The sequence below is a fragment of the Embiotoca jacksoni genome, unplaced genomic scaffold, assembly GCF_022577435.1.
Source record: "Embiotoca jacksoni isolate LCO1_2020_lvr unplaced genomic scaffold, fEmbJac1.0.p SCAF_4, whole genome shotgun sequence".
Classification (NCBI taxonomy): Eukaryota; Metazoa; Chordata; class Actinopteri; family Embiotocidae; genus Embiotoca; species Embiotoca jacksoni.
Genome location: NW_027185392.1, coordinates 8,648,888 through 8,673,468, shown reverse-complemented (window position 1 = coordinate 8,673,468; position 24,581 = coordinate 8,648,888). Strand labels below are relative to the sequence as shown.

The following is a 24,581-nucleotide window of genomic DNA, read 5'->3' as shown; positions in this document are numbered from 1 at the left end:
AAGTGGGACGGTGTCCTGTATGTTAACACTCATGTCTTAATGTGGTTGTCTTACTTTGACTTTTACTATTTTATTTGCTTGCTGTATGTTGGGGTCTCTTTGCAGTTGTAAAGAGTATTGGGCCAGCTAGTTCTGCACTTTAAATAGATTGCTTAACTGATTAGAGGAAGGTTTAAAATTGTAAAGTTTTTGTTTTTAAGTTTCAGATCCAGAAGTATTTCTCTACAGAAAGACTCAAAGTAAATCAGAATTGATTAAAAAGTTCTTTCTTTTTCAAGAAAAATGACGATGCTGTTAACATAATGTAGTGTTCTTCATTACTGCAAAAGCACTTTATGCAGGACTATGCACTCCTGAATCAAAAGTTAAAGTTTAAGGAACTTGTAATACTTTGGGTGAAGGACTATTCATCCATCATTGGGTCTCACTGTCTGAAATTTAATCTGCTATTTTTGTGTTTTAAGATATCTAAAGTTGCATGGTGAAGTACCAAATTGTTCCACAAACTTCAGCCTGTACATGCAGGAATCATCCACAAACTATTACATGTGTACATGGACAAAATATAGCTCCTAAAAACAGAAAAGTGATGAGCAAGGCCATGTTTCTCTGAATATTTATCTGGTTTTCCGAAGTTTTCTTGAAGCAACTATTTCAAATATATGCAATATATTTCCTCTCAAATTCCCTCTGTAGAACTGTGACACAGAAAACAAGTTGAGTGCAGAACTGAGAAATACCTCAGGTGATGCCTCTCAGGTACTGAAAAGGGTTTCCTGCTTGTCACTTTGTTGTTTGGTCTGGCATGAAGGTGCGACTGATGCTACATGAGCTGGCAGCTTACAGACTGTAATAGGATTGGAACTTTTCCATATGGGTCGGTGCAGAGACACACAGTAACTGAGTGGTGTGTGTTTGTTCTTCTTTAGCCAAGACTGTCCAGATGTAAAGTTTATAAAAACAATTATGATATGATATGGTTTCCATTTTGTCTTTAGTGGACAGCATATCAGCAGAAACAACAAAGAAACAAGTGGATAGAGAGGGGACAAAACAAAAGTCCCGCTGTTGGAGTCAAATTGTTGGGACATGTGGTAATGTGGTTTGGAAGTTAACTATTTGGCTACAAAGATGACAAAATGTCAATCTATAGATAGCCAAAAGGCCAAACTAAAGTACCTAATCTATGCTGAACTATTCCAGGTTGATGGTCATGCACAGTAATCCTCTAAGTATTTTATCACTAATCTGATTATATAGCCCTGGTAGGTTTCTTCTGTCTTGATGCCAGCAAGATAAACAATTTGACTTGAGATATCAGGGGAAACCACAGGTGTATTTGACAACATTAATAATGTCTAATTTAGAGATTGCCCTGTGCCTGATGCTCACCTAAGTGAGACATTTGATGGGACTGAGTTTCACATGTGTGAATACTTGTGCAGATAAAGACATAAGTAAAGACAAGTAGAATGACATCATAGACAGCATTATGATCTGTCAGGGAGCAGGTGGAAGCGAATGCTATGAGGGGGTTGACTGGAGAATGAGGAACAGATGAGCAGGTGGTCGTGGGAAGTCTCAGGGCATCTGGTGGTCAGGTGGTGAACGGTGAGGGGTCTAGGGGAAGTGGGAGCATGAAGGAGGGCTGAATGAGCCAAAATAAACAGGACTTAGCCAGAAATCACAACACTGAACCATCAGGTGATTAATTTCCCCTCTGCTGCTTTGCAGAGTCAAAATGTACACTGAGAAAAATTATATTTCATACATTTTCGAGCTAATTACTAAATCAGTGGGGGTTATTTCAGCAGGTGTGATGTGGTGCCTTTTGTTTGTTTGTTTGTGTGTTTTAAAGAATACACCCACCTACCTTCAAGCTATCTTTTTTTTTAATTTCGTAATTTATCTAGAAAATTCTCCAAAAAAAATTCACACTGATTGGTTGACAATTTGATTTTAATGATGAACAAATTATGTGGTAATTATTTTCTGACTTTCACCTTTAATTTACAGCATCTCCTTATGTTTTATGTCCCTTTATCACCTACTTTTCCATTTTGTGAGTTGTGCATACATCTTCAAGACAGGCAAAGGATTATATGGTTTCATACCAGGTAAATGTGGAAAAAAAAAATATCAGAGGGCTTCCCCTTCCTTTGTGGAGCCGAGATGGGGATGGGGAAGCCCTCTGACAAATCCATCTGAGAGTAAGCTCTCAAAATCCAGGCTACAAACACACACAGCTGACACGGCAAACATGACTAGACACAACCAACCATGACAAGACCAAACACAGGACTCGGACAACTTCAGAGACACTTTGATTATTGTTTTAGATCATTTAGATTTGGATTATTTGAGACGATACCATATTTTGCATTTCTTTTCATTACAGTATTTTTTTTCAGGAATGGGTTACTTTACAGGATTGTTTTTGTCTTCAGTCTATTGTTGAAGTTATGTTTGTGTTAATGAACTTTGCTCAAAATATTCAACCAGCTTCTAAAGTCAGATATCTTTGTATTTTACAGTTTTGAAGATTATACTTTTCAAAATGTGTTTTCATCTCTGCGACAAATGTTCAGACTCACGTGTGAATTGCATAAGTGTGCTGCCCTTAGTGTCAAAAAGAAACTCAGCAGCCACACTCACACACACGCTAGGCTGTGTCAAAGCCTAAAGGTTATGTAACTGATGACATATAGTGTCAAATTTAACCTGGCCACGATCTAAATACAAGTAATCCATCCGCATTACATCACTGATCTCACCACTGAACTGTCTGTCTGCATGAAAATTGTTGCTGAGGAGTTGGGACTGCTTACATGTTACCGCACAGGATTCAGAGTACAAGACCAAGTTGTTTCCTAATTTCTATCAAGCCCCTTTAGTAGTCTATGTTTTTGAAACATGTTTGGTTTTAGCCCAAAATCACAAACAAGCAAAAACATAAAAGACACAGAAATATGAAGAGATAAGAGATGATAAGAAATAATAGAAAGAAAGACAGAACAGACAGTACTTCAGCTAAGCAACAGGTCTGTGCCTACATGTGTGTAAATCCAGCCTAATGCTGGAATATATATCAAAGATCACTGTCCCATACATAATGTGCATTTATGCTTACATGTAAATTGAATGTTGGAAAGTCAAATAAACTTGACATCGTAAAATAAATGCAGGAAAAGAGTAAACAGAAGTGGTGATTTATTGACAATAATAGATACTTTTAAGTTGTATAAAAATGTAGCCAACAAAACACTATTTCCACTCTACAGAATACTGTACTGCGTGTTAGTTGCAATTCTGACCTGCATTTATAGTAATGCATAAATAAAGACACGATTTTCTGCTGCATAGGCTGTCTTTTTGCATGTAATGTACTGTATGCATGCAATTTATGAGCAATGTGATCAGACGTTTTCTGATTGGATGGTGTGTTTCCCGTTTGGATAAATGCAGGTTGTCTTTCCTCTTTGTTTTATCAATTAGGTTTCCACCTCACATCACACTTTCTACATGTGATCAGACTGTATCAAAGTGAGTTTAAAGCTACAGTGTAAAGCTGCCATACTCATCACATGCATCATGATAACACAAGCTGTAGCGACTGTGACACAGTTACGCCTGCTTCTGTCATCTAATGATCAAATGAGTTGTTTTTAATTGGTGCGCCATAAATGAGTGATGAGAGATTGAGGACACCAGGCTCTCACCAAGTATCATGATAGTGAAGGTCTGAAAACTCTACATGAGTTAATCTTTCATTAATGTCCATAATAACATAATTTTCAGACTTCATTGAACAACAGTGAAACAAGAGGGGTTAATTTCCTTTTTATTAACTGCAATTACACCAATTCATGTGATAGTATAGAAGTTACAAAACAAAGCTGACCTAAACTGAGCTCAACTGTTTAATGGTACAATTCGGGGGTTTTTGTCGCAAAGTTATCTTAAAATGGATCAAGTGTCCCCACAATCCTGAGAGTAAAACACACTACGGCGGTGTAACAAATCTGATGTTTTAATTTCTGCCACTGTGTGTACTGTAATCATTACTTCTGCTTTGTTTATTTGTAGCATCGGCTATACGAGCAGCTGGGCCTGTAATTTGAAGCTCAACTGCATCCTCTTTGAGCCTGTTGAACACTTAACACGAGTCCACAGGGAAACAGAGAGAACATTTTCATCTATTCCAGTCCTTCTTGCCTTTTTAAATTTTTTTCTCTGGCATGCTTTTGTGTCAGGAATGTTATAAACACCAACTTTACAGCAAATCATATGTCAGCACCGTTATAATTTGAAGACGGTAAAACGCTGTTTGTTGCCTTGCAGCTAGAAAGAAGCAGCACTGGGACATTTATGCAGAGGTCAATTAAAATTTAAATAAACTGAGTGAAACCGACACAAACTTTGATGACCTAAAAAAAAATAAACATTAATATACTCTGTAACTATATAACTGAAGAGAAAATGAGGGTGAACAATAGAACAATTTATTTGATAGACCAATATTTAATGATCATTTTAAAGACATCATTTATAAGGTTTCAAAATGTGTTTACTTTCATGACAGTATCATTTCATTTAAATAGCATCACTGTTATTCCACTGTTCCAGCCCTGTTAAAATTAAATAGATGCTTGGTAAATTAAAAATGAATTCCAGTGTAATTTATTGTTTTATTTTCCTCTGTACAGTAAGCCTACTAGTGATACTGTGTATGCACAAAATAATTACAGAGTGATTAATGGGCCGTAACCTAAGGTGTTATGTTTCACTGTGACAGACAGTACAGAGACAGAATAAGTGTTTGTAAGAAGCTTTCATTTAACTGTCCCCACATGAAAAGAATTGCATGTTCATGCTGCAAGGGTCACGGCAACTGTGACTTGTAAGGGTCTTTCACAGAAGTCAGAAGTCTTAAACGATAAGTGTTTCCCTAATTTTCAGTTAGGGTATTAGTTTGCCTGTTGCCCTTAAGCTCCTTGTGAACACGCATGATACACAATGGCCCTGTAAACATTTAAGACTTTTCACAGCCTAGAACCCCAAAAAAAATAAAAATCAACATTTACTTAATTTTAATTATATACTCACATTAACTTATGTAACAGTTTTAAATGTATATCGTGTAGTTTACGTAGAGTTGTACATATTTCATCATTTAGGTATGAAGACGAGTCAGTCTTATGGAGGAGGCTATAAACACTCCTATGTTGTTTTGGGAGTTATTGGAAATAGATCTGTTTTGTTGTTTCGTTATGATGACATGTTGTAATAATTCCCACATTAAATGGAAATGCCAGTCTTTCAGTATCTGAAGCAAATTTGGTGAATGAGGCGAGAATCAAATAAAATAAAAATGCATTGTTCTTAAGATTTTTAACCACACTAAAGCAGGATGTCTCATGACTGTCTTTGTTCTACTGACCACATGAGGACACAAATTAACTAACAGCAGAGTTCACAGTTAAAAGAACCTTTTTACATTTCATATTTTTATATTTATATGTATATTATATGTTTGGATTTTATTGATAGAAAAGAGGAAGTTTATTGGGTTCAGCCCAAAACTGTGTTGTCCTCAAGAGTCCAATGCACTTTAGTGCATCCTGCTGTTTTGTTTTTTTTGTCCTGTGGTTTTTGATGTAATTTTAAGCAGATTTCTTTTTAAAGGGGAAAATGTCACTGTGTGAGGGGTCAAACTTCATACATTCCTTTCTTTTGTAGTTCTGGTGTCCTTATGCATATATCTGCATTTCAGAAATTTTAACATCGAGACAAAAGACAACATTTCTGTGGTTGTGGGAGCTGTGGGTTTTTTTTGTGTGTCTCTATAGCAAGTTATCTGAGAAATGTTTTATGCATTTTTTTTTCTTGACTAAATCTTAGATTGTTTTTTAATTATCTCTGCTATCACCGGTTTTAGTCTGTACTAGAAAATTAGCTTTGTCTGCATAATGATGAATAGGTTAAGAGTTGTGTCCCTCATGTGGTGAACCTACCAAAGTGCAGTCCAGTTTATCTCTGCAGCCTGCCTGGTCGGAAGTCATGATTATCAACCAAACTGCTATGTCTCCCCATATACAGAAGATTTAAGTAACACAATTCAGGAAAACTAAAGGTAAACTAGACTAACCAGATGATTACTGACCCTCTCTTAACCTCCTCATCACCATAGAACGGACACACACACACACACATACATAGACACACACACACACACACACACACACACACACACACACACACACACACACACACACACACACACACACACACACACACACACACACGTGTCCCCTATCACACATTGACACGTAATCCTTTGTCCCTGCATCCCAACTTATCAACAGCACCTGGCTGTTTCCCACAAAGCTTCCAATCAAAACCCAGAGAAGTTGCTGCAGCCACAGCCAGCTGCCATGTGGCGACCATCAGAGACAGAGCAGGTGTGAAAAGACTGTTTGTGAAGAATCAAAAAGGAGTCTGCCCTTTTTTTTTTTTTACCTGCATTTACTTGAGTTAAAACAGTAGAAACATGGTGATCACTCTGCTTCTCACCCTCCTAGTGTCCTCTGCCATTGCTACAGAGAAAGGTAAATTGTTTTAAGTATTCTCTGATCTCTTTATAGTTCTTGTGTCTACTCTTAATGTGAAATATATAACATGTACAGTTTTTCTAGGTCCTGATATTCTAATTAGAGCATTGTAACTCTCCAAACATCCTGCAATAACAGTCTATCTGGTTGGTGTTTCACCATTTTGGTCCAGACTTATATCTGCACAACCACTCAATGGCTAACCATGGCAATTTTGTACAGACATTCATTCTACCCAAGGGACAATCCTAATGGTTTTGGTAATCCCCTGACTTTACCTCTCACCCTACCATAACATTCAAAATTGTTGTTTTAAGTGAAAGACATGAATGTCTCTCAAAGGTTGATTTCTTATTGATTCCTTAACTTTTCACATGGTGCCATTATTAGGTCAAAATTTCAAAATTTCCAGTATATTTATTTATGATCAAATATTTGCAAAGCTAACGACATTCCCATCAGCCTCAGCTGTACTTTTTACTAAAATGTTAGAACGCTAATAGGCTAAGATTTTTTATTGTGAACAGTGTTGAGCACAAAGCAAAACTGATTTTCATTTGTACGTTTTTAGTCCTTCAGTTGTTATTGATCTTAATTGACAGACTTTGACTACCTGCCTCAGTCTTGACAAAGGTTGTTGAAAGAAGATGGAAATAACTCCAGGATTTGATCCTTCTATCCCTGACAAAATCCTGATATTGTTTATATATGTTTATTAGACATCCTAGTGACACGGATTAAAGGATAGCAATGATGGTCAGTCAGCCAGTGGATGTTTGTTGGTCAACCACTTTGGTCCAAACTAAAAAATGTAATAACTAATGGGGTAATGTAGGAAGACCACCGCTCCACCCACTGAATCTTTGCTAAGGTGCTGGAACCATCACAGAGCACTATGTGGAAGGTCCGCATACTTAGATCCATGCAATATGTGAACAGTTTTTAAGCTTTCTCCCTGTCAGACCTTCATTCAAAACACACATGGCACAACAATGGAGTCAGTTACAAGTAACCATTCTTATTGCTATTATAGGGAGTATATCAGCATACTTATATACAGAGGAGGACAGAGGACAGGAGGAATGACTGATAGACTGATGTCAGGCTACCTCATTTTCTCAAAATTTCACTCAGTATTTCGATGTCAGGGATATTATTTATTTTAGTGGAATCTTTAGATTTCTTTCCAGTGAGATATTATTGAGTTTATAGTTACTTTTATGTCGTAAACATCCATGTTACTCCTGTTGCAAAACAATATTTTTTTTATATTTAAATATGGGTCCTAATCCTGTTCTGAATATATAAAAAAAAATTAAATGATACTTTGAAAAAAATAAAATTACTCATTAATTAAAAAAACAACAACACAGCAACCAAAGCACTGATGCCCACTAGAAATCTGGGGAAACCCCTGCACAGTGAATGGAGCTGTAAAATCAATGTAGGAATGTGTACCTAGTTGTGTACCTCTTGTCTTTCTCTCTCAGACAGTTCCCTTCTCAGGCTGAATGACACCGAAGCTGCTGAGAGCTTCATCGACTCTGCTGAAGTGGTGGTCATCGGATTCCTGGAGGTCAGACAAGAAAATTGCATTTAAATTAAAAAAAAAAAAAAAGTATTAAACAAGCTTCGAGGCATCTTTTTGAACAATGCCACAGGGTATGTTTTATGGCTCAGTTTAAGATACTAACATACATGTGAAAAGCCAGACATGATCAGACAAGTTACCTAAGAGTAAGACTATGAGGTCTCCAAAAATACAACATTTGTTTGGACCCTTGTCTTGGTGATGCTGCTGTCACAAATAGATTTCGAAGGATATATTTCCTGTGGCCACACCTTTGGCAGCTGATGCTGTGAGGACAGAGGGTGGCTGGCTGCTCCAAGGAGGCGTGCTCTTTGGCCAGACTCTTTGTGCGGGGGAAGATGGCAGGCTTGACAGGAAATACATACGTATCTGAAAACTTGTGGGATTGGCTCCATTGACCCTCTTGTAAACAAGTGCAAACGCAGGGATAAGGTTCATGAGAGGGGAGTGGAAGAGAGAGACAGAGAGCACATGAGGATAGTACATAGTTGGAAAGTGATGCCGAAGGCAAGAAGAGACCAAAATATTGGTGCTGTGACTCACTGAGAAAGAACACATATTACAGACTGCAAAATGAGAAAACGGATTGCCAGAGCTCATGCAACAGTGTCTCAGAAATAGACATGATTCACCTTCCTTGGAGTGGACTTCATCTGTCTTTTTTTTACTTCTTTGTTTCTCCATTTTTGCCACCTGCACTTTAAAATTGTCTTTCTGTTCATATCACAGTTTTGTTATTTAAGAATAACAATTCACAAATTTAAACGAGACAAACCAGATGAAAGAAAAAGTGGTTGTGGAAAAAATGATTGAAAATGTTCTAAATGCACATGGTAAGATGAAATATAGTTGAAATTATCATCCTCTGTATTTCAGGGAGAGGACAGTCATGGCTATAAGGAACTCGTAGCAGCTGCAAAGCGAGTCGACTCAGTCCCTGTGGCCATTTGCACTGTTAAGGAAGTGTGGGCTGACTACAAACTCTCCTCAAACACCATCACCCTCTTCAGAAAAGTACTTTTCACACCGTCATGACTGTGCATGATTTTCTCTTCCTAGTCTCAATAATAAAAGTTATGGGTACTTTAGGTATTATGAGGATGATGATGTGTGTTATGTGATCCAGGCAGATAACCACCAGGAGAATCTTGTACTTGCTGAGGCCAAAAAGTTAGAAGCAGATGGTCTTGTGAACTTCTTCACCGTCAACGAGGTTCGATACATCACAGAGTACAACCAAGTGGTAGGTCCAACTCCAAATGTTCTTATGGAATCATAAGTCTGCTTTATCTGCTGTTAACATTTGTTTTCTTCTTTCATTTGAAATATATTTCTGGTGAAGATAGAGTCAAACTAGAAAATGAGTAGAAAGCAAAGAACAGCTAGTAGACACACGCATTTCAATACAAAGAAAAAGAAAATGTTCACTGTCAGATCCTGTCAGGTCAGGTGAGAGGTCTGACAAAGGAGATCATAGGCAGGTGAAACGGTGCTTTCTAATCTTAACCGTCTCTCTCTGTTTGTTGTATCTGTCTCCTTTTTCTTTTTTCTCTCAGTCAGCAGTGGGTCTGTTCAATTCAGAGGTCAAGTCACACCTCCTGCTCTTTGCCAACAGGGGGAGTAAAGAATATACTGAGCTCAAGGAGCGACTGGGAGCTCTAGCCCCGGAGTTCACAGGCAAGGTGAGAATATTCTGTGACTTAATTCACCGACAGAAGACTAGTTTTAAAGCAGGCCTCAGTCATATTCTGCCACAAATTAAACTTGTCAAATTTATCTGTAATTACATCATAAAATGAAATGTCTGTGTTCCAGTTCTTGTTCGTGTTGGTTAACGGAGCAGTGAAGTCCAACTTTCGATCACTCAACTACTTCGGCATTAAGTCAAAGGACCTCCCACAAGTAGGCATCTATGATGGTGACTCTGACATGAAGTGGCTCCTACCTGAAGGAGAGATTTCTACAGAGCGAGTGCGGGAGTTCTGTCAGTCCTTCCTACGAGGAGAACTGAAGGTGAGCAGCCATTGCCTGATCTGTAAGCACTCTAATGGCACTTCAAATAGTAACAACACAGTAACAATAAAGTTATAAAAAAACAAAAACAATAATCAATAGAAAACACAAAGAGTCCGCTCTAAGTGGAAGACAGGTATATGGCCACAGATAGAATGGGCCACACCAGAAATGTACAGCAACACTACAAGCACTTTAGCCTCACTCTATGTACCACACAAAAGACAGGAAACCTCACTCTGTGCACCAATTAGCTGTGTTGCACCACACAGAGCTCCAGCTGGGTGTGACATATAGTCTGAAGCCCTGCAGCCAGACACCAAGGCCAGAGTTAGTGCATTCATATCACTAAACTGTGGCATTATAAAAAAGTCTGAATTCAGATTATATTATATTACGTAAATAACTGACACTTTATCTTTAGGGATGGAAAAATAATTTTGATCTTTTACTTGAGTAAAAGTAACAACACAACACTGTAGAAATACTTGATCATAAGTCAAATCAAAAAGTTTACTACCCTTTAAGAAGATCTATATAGAAACTCAAAAGGAAACAACCGTGTCTGATGCACAATGCAATCCTGAGCAAATCTTTGCTTTCTTTAAAGTACTGTGTTCGAGACAAGAATAAACAAAAAGAAATCGTTGCACTGACAAAGCTGCACTTCTTTAAACTGCTCCCTTCAGGCTCCCTCACAGCAGCTTCTTGTTTATCAGTCACCTTGGGTTGCTGCTGATAAGAGCAGAGCTTCCCTGCAGTCAAAGACTGTTACAGCCACCAAGATCACCAATCAATTTTAAAACTTGGTGCTGCAATTTCCAGGTTTTGTTCATTTGCCTGCAGCAAAGTCACAATTCTCCACAGCTTATTTTCAACCTCTGAGCAGGAGCTTTACTCGAAAAGAAAAGGCTTTGTCTCTTACTTTTTTTTTTTCTCATTTCTTTCATCTACTTGTTTACTATATAAATCTGGTTTCTGAATCCTTTGATTTTCCCACTTATCTTAAAGGGTTATTATGCACTTGTGTAAGTGACATGGATGTAATTCATTCCTAAAATGAGACATTACTTTCGGTAAAAAAAAAATGTATACAGCTTTGGACTGTTCCTGCTTTTGTAATGTGCTCTTTATTTTACTTATTGAACTTTTACATTTTTCAGGATATGAAGCAGGTCGGAGCAGAGCCCAAAACAGAGCTGTAGGACTCATTAAACAAATGTAAATGTGTTTTCACAAAATAAATAAAAAACTGAAATGGAAAAGGAGCATGCGATGTGAGTTCTTTCTGTTGCATTAGACTCCCTCGCCCTTCAATATCAATTTCATTGTTTCAGCACGAAGGAAACTAGGCAAAGTTCACTTTTGCAAGTGTGCGTGTGTATATTATGTGTCCTCACTTATTTACCCATGTATGTTATGCTTTATCTGTTTACACGAGTGTGAGCCCATCTGCAGTCTGGCTAGCCGACCACAGGTCACTGGCCACAAGTCGCAGTGATCTGGCAGAGTTTGTTAGTCTATCCGCTAATGTTATTGTCAGAACCACAACACACCAACCTCAGAGAGACTGACACAAAGCAGACTGGGAAGATGTGGATCGAGGCAGTGAAGACAGCGTAGTTAGGGTTATTTTCTCATATGATTCATTGTGGATAGGAAAGAAAGGTAAAAAAAAAATAATAATAACATAAAGTAACATGGGAATCCTCATGTCACAGGAAGTCATAGAGGCATTAATCTCACACAATTAAAAAATATGGCATCTAATTTAAAGCAAACTTGATATTTGACTTGAGGACATATCAAGCTCCAGGAGTATGGGATAAAAGGGAGAGTATTTAGCTATAAAGGCTGTAAAAACAAATCTGTAAAAGAACAACAGATGGGCTGTAGACATGAGGAGTAAAAAAGTTTGGGCTTGTCCCAAAAATATTCTCTCAAGCAAGAAGGGAATTTCAAGGCCCAGACTGGAATCAGTATAATTAGTGGTTTTGCACTGCCAAGCGGATGCATCCGGCGGAATTGGGAAAGCCTGGCAGGTGAACGCTTCTCAAAGACCAGCTGGAAATATACAGTATGCGTTGCCTGCCATCTGAGTTTGTTTACAGATGAGACAGTGTTACATAAGGAGCAGATGGGGGTCATAGGGTGAGAGGCATGACTGTGTTTTAGTTTTCTAACATCAAAACGCAAAGTATAAGTTAATGCCCCCATATAGTTAGCTTCTCCTTATGTCTGATATTAAATAATACTGCACTCTTATGACACTATTTAAACAATACAATTAATGGTAAATAAAAATATGATTTACTCTGAATTTGTGTTGTTTATTATCATATTTATATTACTGTCTTTATTAATAAACAATCAGAGCTACTTCTGGGTCAACATTATGCATAAAAAACCCTGCTCTAAAATAAAAAAAATTTAAAAAAAAACTGCATCCCCTTATGATTTGCTAGACTTACTGTGAAATTTAAATAGTGCCTTACACCTAGAATTCTTTCTTTTACCTTTTATAAGTTTAAATTTTTCAGATTGCCATTTACAACAACAACAAAAACTTCTAGATGCAGGTTATATAGGCTGATGAACATCTGCATTGCTGCAGTGTTGTCCCTGGTCACACAAAATTAGGAAAGATTGTCAAAGTTAAACTCAGAATACTTTTTTTTCTGAGGTTCTATTTGTGCCAAAAAAAACACTGTGTTGTCATCTGTCGTTTAAGGCCTTCAATCTGCACATCGTCCTGAGTGTCCACATTGACATTATTAACACCGTCCAATATAAGGGAGAAAGGCGTATCAGGAAGACATTCATGCCTCAGCCAAATGACAGGCAGTGCAATATAATGACAAAAGTATAGTTTAAAGAAAAATGTTCTGTCAGGTGAGCAGTCGACAGACCATGATTATAGACAGAGTTTTGTCAGACCTGAAGGTTGTGATTCACTGGCCAAATGTGGTCTTAGCATGCATACCTTCAGTTTATACTTGTGGCTTTACATTTCTTTGTAGCTGTTGTTCTAATTGTAGGCTTTAGCTCCTGAGCTATGGTAGTATTTGTTCCACAGAGTATAGCCTGTATATTTGCATCACTTCATTGTGTATGTGTAGATTATATTGTTTTGTGGTAACAACCATAATATCTCCCTGTTCCAAACACAATGAGGCTACACCTGTGTCTATGTATTACTTGAATGTGTGACATGACCCATCATTGCCTAAATGTTACTGCCCACCCTGGTGGGGCATATTGATAATCAAAAAGACTTTAAAACCAGGATACCAAAACATCTATATTGACTCCAACATGAATGACAGTTCAATGCTGAAAGGGCACAGACAAATGATATGTAACATATTCAGTAGACAGTAAGCTTGTCAACATTTTGTTGGCACAAATGTGAGAAACAGTGTGGATAAAAATAGACAGTATATAAAAATGTACGTTGTCTCCAGTTCTGAAGGTGAAACTAATGCAAAAGTACCTTAGGTTGCAATACCACTACGGGCCACCAGGGGCTGGCTTCAAAAAGCCTCTGCGCCCAATTGACTCACGTTCAAAAAGCGTCTACTTCTCTCGGGAAATACAAAGTCAATACTTTTTTTTTTTTTGTACCAGAGGTTATTATTGGGTCTAATATGGGGATATCCAAAGGCAACTGGACTTTTCTGAGTCTCTTGAAGATGTTTCATCTTTAATTTAAAAGACTTCAGGACTTAACCTTTTGGGGCGTTGTCAAGACCTTGAGAGTCATTGAGGTCACATCTGGCCAGCCTATGAGTTTTTATGGTCAACAATAACGATAACCCTTAGATTGACCATGACCTGGAGGACTGAGAATCTTCAGACTCATTATAGGCTCGTTAAAGTATTTAAGTATTTGCTTTCCAGGTGAGGCGCAGTTCATCCACAACGAGCCTTATGGTCTCATTCACTAAACTCACTCCTTATGATCAGTGTTATGCTGGTCCTTCTAAAAAATATTTCCATAACTAATTAGATATTAAGCTTCACAGATCAGTATTTTTGGGGGCATGCCTGGTTTAATTGACAGGCTTGGGGTGCTTTCAGATTTCTGATATAGATGTGTGGGCATAGTGTCCCCGGGTTCTCAGTTTGCCCAAATATGATCACTTCTGACCCCCAAAAAAACAAGGTGGCAATGGCCAAAATGCCAGACTCACCAGTTCAAAATACCAGTTCCAAAAAGTGATGTCATGGTGGGTTGCCTCTTGATGCAACATCATATACATACATGATGCTGGCACAGAAGACAGTGATGCAGGAAAATTACAGTTACCAGGCTTTTACATAATATACTGCGGTTCAGGGGATAACGTAACCACAGTGGCCTCTCAGATTACTTTATAATGATGTACGTATTTGTACAAAACGTTCACATTACATGAACAGACATGACATTATAATGTTTACAGTGAGTCTTCTGTCGACAAAAACTGTAAAAAAAAAAAAAAAAAACTGTTGTAGCTATGATGTTAATGCTGTAGGTTCTGGAAACACAAAGAAAGGAAAATCACAACTTCAGCCACATGTATTCTGTAATTTACGCTATTGTAGGTGTTAAATTTATGAGTGCATTGAGCTCGTTTGGTTGATGGTGAGAAAATAAGTCTTGATGCTGTAGCCTCTCATGACATGTGATGTCTAGCAACTCTCCTTTTTCATCTCTGGCTACAACTTAACATGAAACTCTCTGTTCTCCACATCTCACGGTCCTGTTGGGCTAAACCGAGCAGTATCTTGGCTCTTACAGTACCAAAGAAACCTCCTAAATGTAAAACTAAAACTGGCCTCTGAGTAAGACGAGTCTCTAATAAGTGAGCTTTAAGTATACTTATAAACCTAGTCTAGTCTTTGGCCAAGTGCATAACTGGTGTTATTTCCAGGTTTTCAAAATACATAAATCTTTTAAAATTTCATGTGATTTTGTTTTGTTCATTCTTTCATAAGGCTATCGTGATGTATGAAAGAATATAAAAATACCGAACAGAACGTAGCACATTAAATTTAGATTAAATGGCTGATAGGATAACAGAGTGATGACTGATAGGAGTTAGGGTTTCTGATCTTGTAGGAGACCTGAAACTGTTCAAGCAGAACCACCAAGAAATGGTTTAACATTCTTATTCTTCCAAGTGCCCGTCTGTTGAACACAGAGGAGCATACAAGAAATCTCTCGATGTCTTTTCTACACTAGTGGAAGTAGCATTTTAACATTTAATGCTAAATATACAGGAGGCATTGGAAGATTTAAGTCCAGTCATTAGCAAATCTAGTACTGCCAAACATCAAATATAATGCTGGGTTCATTCTGAATGTATGAGAGTTAGAATTTTGCTTTCATGTCCATGCAAGAAGTTTTTTTTATTTATTTAAGCTTATTCCAATATTACCATTGGACAAGAAACATGGGAAGAGAAAGAAGGAAGTCACATGACCAAAAGGTCCCCACCTGGACTTGAACCACCAGGATTAAATAGTACCTTGCCTTTTGATCCCCAATTACCAATGTTGATGTTTAACTTTCATAATACTTGTAGTTGCAGTTAAATTGGTAGAGCTGGGAAGGGGCACTGGAAGGTGAATACAACATGAAAAAATGTGTCTGTCCGTCTGTCAGCCTTTACACGCACATTGAGGTGATGGTTTAAAAAAGCTCAATGCACGCCTCTAACTGGTCATTTGAAAGTTGTTTGTCGAAATTATATAACACACATGTATCATGTAAGTAGAACAAAGTTGGCATGGACAAACAAAGGGAATTTACAATCAAGATCGTCCAAGAAATAAGAACGACTGTCTGCGAGAGGAAAAATAATCATGCAAGACTCACACATACAAACACAGCCACTGAGCACTGGCTAATAGGAAAGCCAGATTTACACAATAAACATTGATGATAAAAAAGTACAAAAAAGTATAAACAAACATTAAACAGCAGTAGCTAAGCACTGGCTGTTATGAAAGCCAGAGTTATAAAATATTTTGATGATAAGAGCACTGGCCACTGACATAGTAATCAGAAAAAACAATCTAATGATTAATAATACCTAAATGTGCACGTGCCTACTTTACAAAGGCATCCAATGCTAATTTTACTTTCTCATTTTTCTACTTTGTTTATTTTTATTTTTTTTTAATGCCTGTAACCCTTAGAAACCAGCCACAGCAATGTGGGCCAAAGGGGACACAGCCCTTTGAGGGGTAATTGTCCTTATTTAAAGCATGTTGTGCATAAAACATACATACCAATAAACTTGCCTTACCTTATTAACGGTACCTTCATCGTCTCCTCGGTGTACTTCGCTTCTGTGATCCAATAGCCTCTTCCTCTCCTCCAGCTAAACTTTAGCTCTGCGCTAACTAACTACCAAACAGTTTGCCACAGTACTCGTCCAGCATCTTGTCTACTGCTGGTCTCGCTGTCAGTTGTTGATTCTGATACATTTTGCCCTTCTTAATGGCTTCATTAAAGAAAATCAAAAAGTCCCTTTAAGGCCGTCATTTTCTTCCACTGCTGCAGTGTTTGTGTTCACTTTCAACCTTTGACCGTCGGTTTGACCTCAAATATAATTTCCACCAGAACTGAAATTTAGGAAATTAAGATCCACTATTAACTACTTACTGAAATTAAAACATCATTATAATATGAACATACCAAAACATTTTTTTATAATAATAACACTTATTTATTCTATTATTTTAAATTTGTAGTTCTGGGCATGCAGGTCCTCTACCAGAGGGCGCTGCAGCAGCCTACACACTTTTCTTCCTATAGCCTTGTCTGTTGCGCAATTATAGCAAACGCCTACAAGAAGTTATTTCTGGAAAAGGCGGCAATGCTAGTTTCTGGGGCCGAGGGTGTACTTTTTTTTTCCAGAAAAGAATATTACATACATTGATATTTTTTAAATCAATTATTTAAAAAGCAAATTGGGATTTATCTGCTCACACTGTTTCAAAGAGGATCAAATATTTGCTTGTCCAAATAAGTGTAAAAAGCCAACATTATTCGCTTTTTTTGTTGCTTTTTCCCGAGACATGTTCACATGTTTATGGAGATCCTACATCTTGGAATTGTGTTGATTTGCTATTTCAATTATTGATGGGGGAATTTGTTATTTTGAGACCAGATTTGGCCTATTAGGTGCCTTGGGGTCCAGAGTGTAATTTCCCAAACAGATTTGTTTTACATTACATTACATTTCATTTAGCTGACGCTTTTATCCAAAGCGACTTACAATAAGTGCATTTCAACCATGAGGGTACAAAACCCAGAACAACAAGAATCAAGAAAATACAATTTCTTCATGACTTATATGAGTTTAAAACAGAGTTGTTGACAATCTAAATATAAATGGAGGTATTAAATAACCCTCATATATTTGTGCAAATGGCCCAACATTAAAAGTGTAACTTGTGTACAAGTGACAATTGTACACCAGAAAAACAAATAATGAAAAACTCGTGAAATAGAACATTTTCCTACAGCTCACAGCATATAAACTCAAAGTTTTCTCACCAAATGTTTTTTGTCCTCTCTGAAACAACTAAGGCACTTGTGCCAGAGAACATCACAGACCTCAACAGAAGTGATTTAAAAGCAAGTAAAATCGAGTTTTAAATCAATACAGAAACTATTAACAGATCATCTACTGTGGATGAAGACATGAGGTTCATCACTGAATTGAGCTGACAGGATCAAGTTGACAGGAGACAGTGTCTATATAGTTGTGTATAAGTCTGCCGGACAGACAAGGGGTGCCAGTATACACCTGGAACAATAGAAGAATGAGCATCAGTCAAGATCAAATGATCTTAAAGCCAAGATGCAGCTTTTAAAAAAGAAACTCATCGAAAGACGCTGTATTTTCTTCCTCCTCTGGAACACAATGGCAATAGTTTTTTCTCTGGGTCCCCCATGCACTGAAATGCATCCACAAAAATGGACACCAGACCAGACATTGAAATTACATGGCACACATTCCAAAACAAACCCCTGACACCAGGAATAACGTGGGACTATGAAACACAAAGGACACCAAGGTCACTCTGCAGCACCACCGAATCTATCTCAATACATGACAGATGCAGCTGGTTCGGTGCCCTCTGTGATATATATATCTATATATAGATATATAGATATATATATATACATATATATATATATATATATATATATATGTATATATATATGCATCTGAAGTAATATGTGTGCATAAATGTTTGGTTATCGAGATGGTATTTAAGATGCAATATGGTTTGGGTCAAAGTTGCAAACTCTAGATACCAGTTTTTGTAAAAGAAACACAGCAAAAGCCACACTTTAAAGTTGCATCCAAACCCGCATGCATAACGCTGTGCATCCAGTACATGGGGGTTAGCTATATTTAGCTCTGTATATACAGCAATACATCAAGCCAGGCTGTGTATCGGGTCCCTGGTTGGTGTTGGTAAGCCATAGCCGTGCGCTGGATCTGTTCAAGACCTGGGCCAAGATGGACCTGTAAATAGCGACTGACTGCGGTTCTTGTGGCACTCTGCAACACTCTAATTAAGCTCTGTCGCATAATGAGGCTCACTGCTGTTCCGTGTCACTCGATTAGTAGCTTGTGGTAGGCTCAGGCTATAGTTTGGGGTTTGTGGGGGTGGGAGATCACATCTGGGGCAAGGAGTATAGTAACATAACAGCAATGGCAGAGCTGGCAACCTTGATGTTAAAGAGGCAACCCTGCAATGGGTGTCCCTGATTAAAATCCAATTACATTTTAGGGGTATTTTATAGAAATCTTGTAACACCACTAGTTTGGACTTTCAGGGTTTGCTATATTATTTATACCTTGGTGATGAAGGGTGAGGATTGAAAGGAATTCGAAGGGTATGTACAGGACTGTTGAACAAGGCATGTACAAAAATGATTGGTTTGACCTCAGGGAAATGATTGGCAAGGAAATTAAAGCATTTCTGTTGGACAAAATATGACAAAAATATGGCCAAAAACCAGAGAAAGAAACTATTTTGTGAAGTCAATCCAGTAATTTAATATGACATCTATCCACAGGTCACATCAGTTCTTATAAAACTACAGGGAAAATATTTCAGTCTTTTCCGTGTATGTGAAAGGGCAAATTTGAATGCATGTGCATTGTGGAGTGGGAGAATCCCTTGAAGTGTGACGTTTGTCATTCTCCCATGTTTCTCTAATTGTCAGGTGAAAGTTTCCATACATTCATGTTACATATAGGTTTACATGCTGCACCATGTGCTGTACACACAGGCAGATGCTGGGAATGTTTGTGGTTGTGTTGTGTGCGGGTGAATGAGTTTGTGGACTCAGTGCCACGGGCTGCGTGGGTGTTTATGGGAGCTTTCATGACAAGTGGAAGCGGAAACGGTGATATTTGATTCCCCGGCCAATCAGAGGGTTATCTCATTGTGTGGGTCTGGCCTGACACAGGAGGGGGACAACAGTATATATTGACCTCGACTCGGAGAAAAGAAACAGAAAAAGCCTTCGAAGGAAAGGAAAGAGGAGCCAGCAATAAAGAAATCGACTTGTCTACAGTGAGTCACTAGCTACAAGGCATCATGAAGACCCTGACTCTTCTCTCCATCTGCGCTCTACTGTCAGTCTGCTGGTCCATGGGAGGTAAAAACAAACGCATCTCATCACTGCTGTGAATCCCAAACTTGCTGTCATTGTTATTAGGGGCAGTGTAAGTATGTACAGTATGTTTAATATATGTCATTTTCTGCCAGCTGTGGAACCTGAAGTTGTTGTGGACCCTGCTGCCGACACAGCTGCTGAAGCTGCACCTACTGACCCTGCAGCTGCCCCCGATTCCTCATCGTCTTCCTCCGCCTCAGACTCTTCCTCATCCTCTGAGTCGGATTCAGCCTCATCCAGTGCGTCTGACTCTTCATCAGACTCTTCAGCATCTGATTCTAACTCAAGCTCAGATTCCTCTTCCTCCTCTTCCTCCTCCGAATCTTCTGAATCTTCTTCCTCTGAGTCCTCTTCTTCTGAGTCCAACTCCTCTGCCGACTCCTCAGCATCAGACTCTTCCTCTTCATCCTCCTCATCCTCATCCTCATCCTCATCCTCATCAGAGTCGGCCAGTGCTGAGGGTATGTAGCTTTTTGTATCCAAAGAAACGTATTGCATGGAACCAAAGTTTTTGTATCCTTTTGACTCAAGAAATTTAAGAAAAGTCTGGTTTATGATGTTTGTCCCCTCAGCTGCTCAAGTGGTCATGAAGAGAGATCTCGCTGCTGTTCTCCTGAGGAGAAGAAGAGCTGCCCCAGCAGGCAACCTCAGTCCTCTGCAGCAGGAAAGGTACAGTTTTTTTTGTGTATTATGATAAAACTGAATTATTACGCTAAAATAGCCCTTACACATTCTGTTAGCTATTGTTTGGCTAGACCATTGGTACATCATTCTGTATATCAATATCAACCTAAATTCCTTGCTACAAAGTTTCTAACTGATCACAAATCATAATTAAATGGTTTATTCTGGTGCAAAAAAAAAAAAAAAAAAAAACTTGGAGGTAAAATACAGAATTGATGATAAATCTAATGTGACACTTGAGATTTTACATTCCATCTAACCCTATTTCTCTCCTCTACCATCCAGCCTGAGAGAGGTATGTGAGCTGAACATTGCCTGCGATGAGATGGCTGAAACTGCAGGCATTGTCGCCGCATACACCGCCTACTACGGACCCGTCCCTTTCTAAGTTAAAGACACCTCTTTCATCCACATGTGAACTGTTTTTTCTGTCATTTTGTAATTGAACAATGCAGCAACTCCCCTAAATCCAGACAAGGAGTAGAAAAACAACAAAAAAGCCCATGCTATGATGGTAGATAGAGAATTATTTTGTAGGCACAAATGATTGCACAAGACCAGCTGTGGTCCTGAATGAGAAGGCCTCTTCCAGGCTTTCAGAGCGAGGCACATGGAAACACATACTGTGAAGTATGTGGCCCCCACAAGTTTAAATTATTCTTTGCATTTGAAACAATGAATGGTGCTACAAATGCAGGTGAAATGTACAAGTATGTTAATGTATTGATGTTTGTATATCGTGCCCTAGTCTTACTTTAACTGGTAGTTGTAGTGAGTAGTGGATGTTGTAATGACTTTTTAGAGGTACTGTAGTTTTAGTAGTAATGTATTGATAGTGGTAGTGTACAGTATGTGTGAAACACATCAGTTATCTGAAATGACTGTAACCACAAATTGCCTCTGGGTTTGAAAATAATAAATTATTATGTGATGTCGAATTGTTGTATTGTCCTTAATGACTAAATATATTTTTGAAATGGAAATATCAAAATTTCAATATTACACCTTCTAATGTGCAATAAATTGTGGCACTGCAAACAAAGTCATATTGTTGACTTAAAAAAAAAAAAAAGACAAGACAACCTAGTGCGCAAACAGTTGCTAATTGACACATCCAGCAGCTCTGTTGAAGGTTTCCAAGTTTAATTCTGAGCTTGAAGCTTTCCACAACACAAGACGCCAAAGTCAATAATCAACATGGCCGACTGAGAGTTGTCTGGTATGCAGCAAATACATTTGGGTCAGAAGTAACCATCACTCTCTTTAAAAGTAAATTAACAGACAATGTTTGAAAAGCCAGAAGACCATTTAAAACTCTCACTGTTGTGAAAGTATTTCCAGAATTCCCTTAGTCGCCTGCTGAATGCTAAAACGGATTTTTACCCATTTACCAAGATGCAACTCTGTTTCCTATATCTACCAAGCTGCTGAACTGAGTCTTTGGGAATTTTAGAAATGGCTTCAAAATAGGCTTTTTAAACAACCCACTGGATTTTCACTAACATAGCATCACTAATGTACGTTCAGTAATTAATCCTGAGGCCTCTGTCTGTCTGTGGTGGGTTCTTAGAGCTATTTGCTGCAAACAAAAAGCTGTTTGCTGTTGCCAAAGTAGCCAAATAACTATAGATAGATAGATTTATTTGACAAAATTTTGAACATACATGATCACAAATGACTGAATGAAAATTTGTTAAGACTGTCTCTCGTGTTGTGGGACTGGGTGTTTTTCACTAAATTGAAATGACTGGATAAGTGAGGTGCAGATTTGTACACAATCTTGTGTGAAATACTGATCTTGATTTGCACCACCCTTTGATCCACAGGGAGAAGTTTCAATTTTGTAAATGAATTACTTCAAGATGTGTGCGCGGGGTCAACTTTAAAACAACTCATATTAGCTTATTTTCTGCAGTCAATTTTTTTTTTTTTTAAGAGAAATCCTGTAGATATAGAGATAATAGCCACATTTGTAACACTGGCTCAGATTTTCTGTTGTGGATTAATGTTAAATTCTGTTTTCATACATTGACATGCCCAGTACAAATGGTTTCTCCATCAGCAGTCTCTTCCTCTTCTGTAACACACAGGATTGACTTTAAGGTCCTCCTCCTCAGGTACAAAGCTCTTAATGGGCTCGGACATCGCTAACTCTCTGGTTAACTATGAGCCTTCAAGAACACTGAGATCATCTGCTGCTGGTTTATTGGAGGTTCCCAGCGACAGATGAAAGAAAATTGGGGATTCAGCTTTTGTCAGTTCTGCTCCAAAGCTGTAGAACAAACTACCTGTTAGATATCAGGGAAGCTGCTCAGTTAATACCTTTCAAAGAAAGCTCAAAACATATCTCTTTACTTTAGCCTTTAACTAGCTACTCGTGAAGCTCTCTTGCACCTGCCTGCACTTGAACTACTGCGCCTTTAAAATGCATATTGCATGTTTTATATTTTAACTCTATTTGTGTTTCATTTTATCTGTTCTTATGCATCTCATTTCTTTTCTATATTTTTAAATGTTCCTTTATATCTGTTTTTATGTGAAACACTGCATGTAATTATTTTGCTGTAAAGCCCTTTGAGCTGTATTTCTGGTATGAGAGGTGCTATACAAATAAAGTTTATTATTATTATTATTATTATTATTATTATTATTATTATTATTATTATTATTATTCAGCATTTAATCGTCCTTACATGGCTTCTGCTCTTCCCCTCATTACCATAGGATGGCAGTGTTGGTCAGTCATCAGATGTCAATCCAGAAGTTACAGATTAATTTTGTATTTCAGAGGAGTACATAAAACCATGTCTGCACTCTGAACAGGAGGGTGGTCTTTGGTAAATAGTGAACTGGAAAAAAAACATAAATTCAGTCTCAAGACTTAAAAAATATGTAACTATATTTTTTATTTGATTTTATTCACTTTATTAATCCCCGAGGGGAAATTTCTTCACTACAGCAGGGGGGCTCTCAGGGGGGAGCTGCTGCAGCAGGCTTCCACTAGCGCGGCGCCAGGTAACCTGACCTGAGGTGCATGTTTTTGGATGATGGGAGGAAGCCGGAGAACCCGGAGAGAACCCACGGTGTGAGGTGACAGTGCTAAACACTGCACTACCGTGCCGCCCTATGTGATATGTGATATGTGATATGAACTGATACTGAGGTACGTCTGGATCATTATTCAAACCCACATCACATTATTTTAAACTCCACTGGGAATCCAACCGTTTCTAAAGATACCAAATGTCTGATGCTGAATTTTGAGGCGATTATGTTCAAGACAGCTATAATATTTTAATTTAATGAACTGAAAAACAAGATAAAGTGCAGCAGTTTAGTTTTGATGTCAAAGCACATGCAGGTAAAAGAGCCAACATTGTTTTGGGAACAAACAGTGTGAATTCAAAAAGTTGTCTGTGACTATTTATTGATTTTATCTTGATTGTGCTCCTACTTGTCTGCACTTTGTACAAAGCTTTTTCATAACAATCACAGGACACATTTGCAATTCCAATTTAGATAAAAGTATTGATCCAAGCCCATGACATTAGCATGTCTTTTCGAAATTATGACTAAAGAAACATGCCATCTATACATGCCTGGAAGAAATAATTAAGAAAGGTTAACTATGGACTGAAATACTTTTAGTTCCGGGTAACCTTTGTAAGATAAAGAAAATTGTTTCAATGTGAAAAACAAGCAGATTTGCATAATCGATGTGAATTTGTTCGGATCTTTTGAAGTAAATTCGAGATTTGCAAAGAAAAACTTTCTCCCTTCAGCAGAAAGAGAGAACAGACTACTGGTGTCAAACTCTGCACATGCATCATATACTGCACAGTGAAACTCAAACATCTGAGAAAATCAACAATAAGCAAAACAGATTTTTGTGTTGCAGAGAGGAACGTCAATTCTTACACACCATTTGATTTCTTATAGCTGGTTAGAGATTAAAAAAATTGGACCACAAAGTATAAAACAGTCA

At 38.0% G+C, this 24,581-nt stretch overlaps 2 protein-coding genes across 2 annotated transcripts; both read left to right on the top strand.

The window, feature by feature from the left end:
- Window positions 1–6,470: 6,470 nt before the first annotated feature.
- On the top strand, window positions 6,471–11,466 carry LOC138209290 (endoplasmic reticulum resident protein 27). Its single transcript, XM_069167760.1, has 7 exons — window positions 6,471–6,608; window positions 8,102–8,187; window positions 9,079–9,216; window positions 9,329–9,445; window positions 9,759–9,884; window positions 10,018–10,215; window positions 11,379–11,466. Exons 1-7 carry the CDS (start codon window positions 6,551–6,553, stop codon window positions 11,418–11,420), a joined length of 765 nt encoding a protein of 254 aa, XP_069023861.1. The 5' UTR covers window positions 6,471–6,550; the 3' UTR covers window positions 11,421–11,466.
- An 8,348-nt stretch (window positions 11,467–19,814) lies between these two features.
- bglapl (bone gamma-carboxyglutamate (gla) protein, like) lies at window positions 19,815–21,525 on the top strand. Its single transcript, XM_069167202.1, has 4 exons — window positions 19,815–19,894; window positions 20,005–20,373; window positions 20,485–20,581; window positions 20,882–21,525. Exons 1-4 carry the CDS (start codon window positions 19,834–19,836, stop codon window positions 20,982–20,984), a joined length of 630 nt encoding a protein of 209 aa, XP_069023303.1. The 5' UTR covers window positions 19,815–19,833; the 3' UTR covers window positions 20,985–21,525.
- The last annotated feature ends 3,056 nt before the right edge of the window (window positions 21,526–24,581 follow it).

Coding starts and splice junctions, on each gene's coding strand:
- LOC138209290 (XM_069167760.1), top strand. CDS start 6,551: ATGGTGATCACTCTGCTTCTCACCCTCCTAGTGTCCTCTGCCATTGCT. Junction 6,609..8,101: donor TGCCATTGCTACAGAGAAAG/GTAAATTGTTTT, acceptor TTTCTCTCTCAG/ACAGTTCCCTTCTCAGGCTG. Junction 10,216..11,378: donor TCCTACGAGGAGAACTGAAG/GTGAGCAGCCAT, acceptor TACATTTTTCAG/GATATGAAGCAGGTCGGAGC.
- bglapl (XM_069167202.1), top strand. CDS start 19,834: ATGAAGACCCTGACTCTTCTCTCCATCTGCGCTCTACTGTCAGTCTGC. Junction 19,895..20,004: donor AGTCTGCTGGTCCATGGGAG/GTAAAAACAAAC, acceptor ATTTTCTGCCAG/CTGTGGAACCTGAAGTTGTT. Junction 20,374..20,484: donor AGAGTCGGCCAGTGCTGAGG/GTATGTAGCTTT, acceptor TTGTCCCCTCAG/CTGCTCAAGTGGTCATGAAG.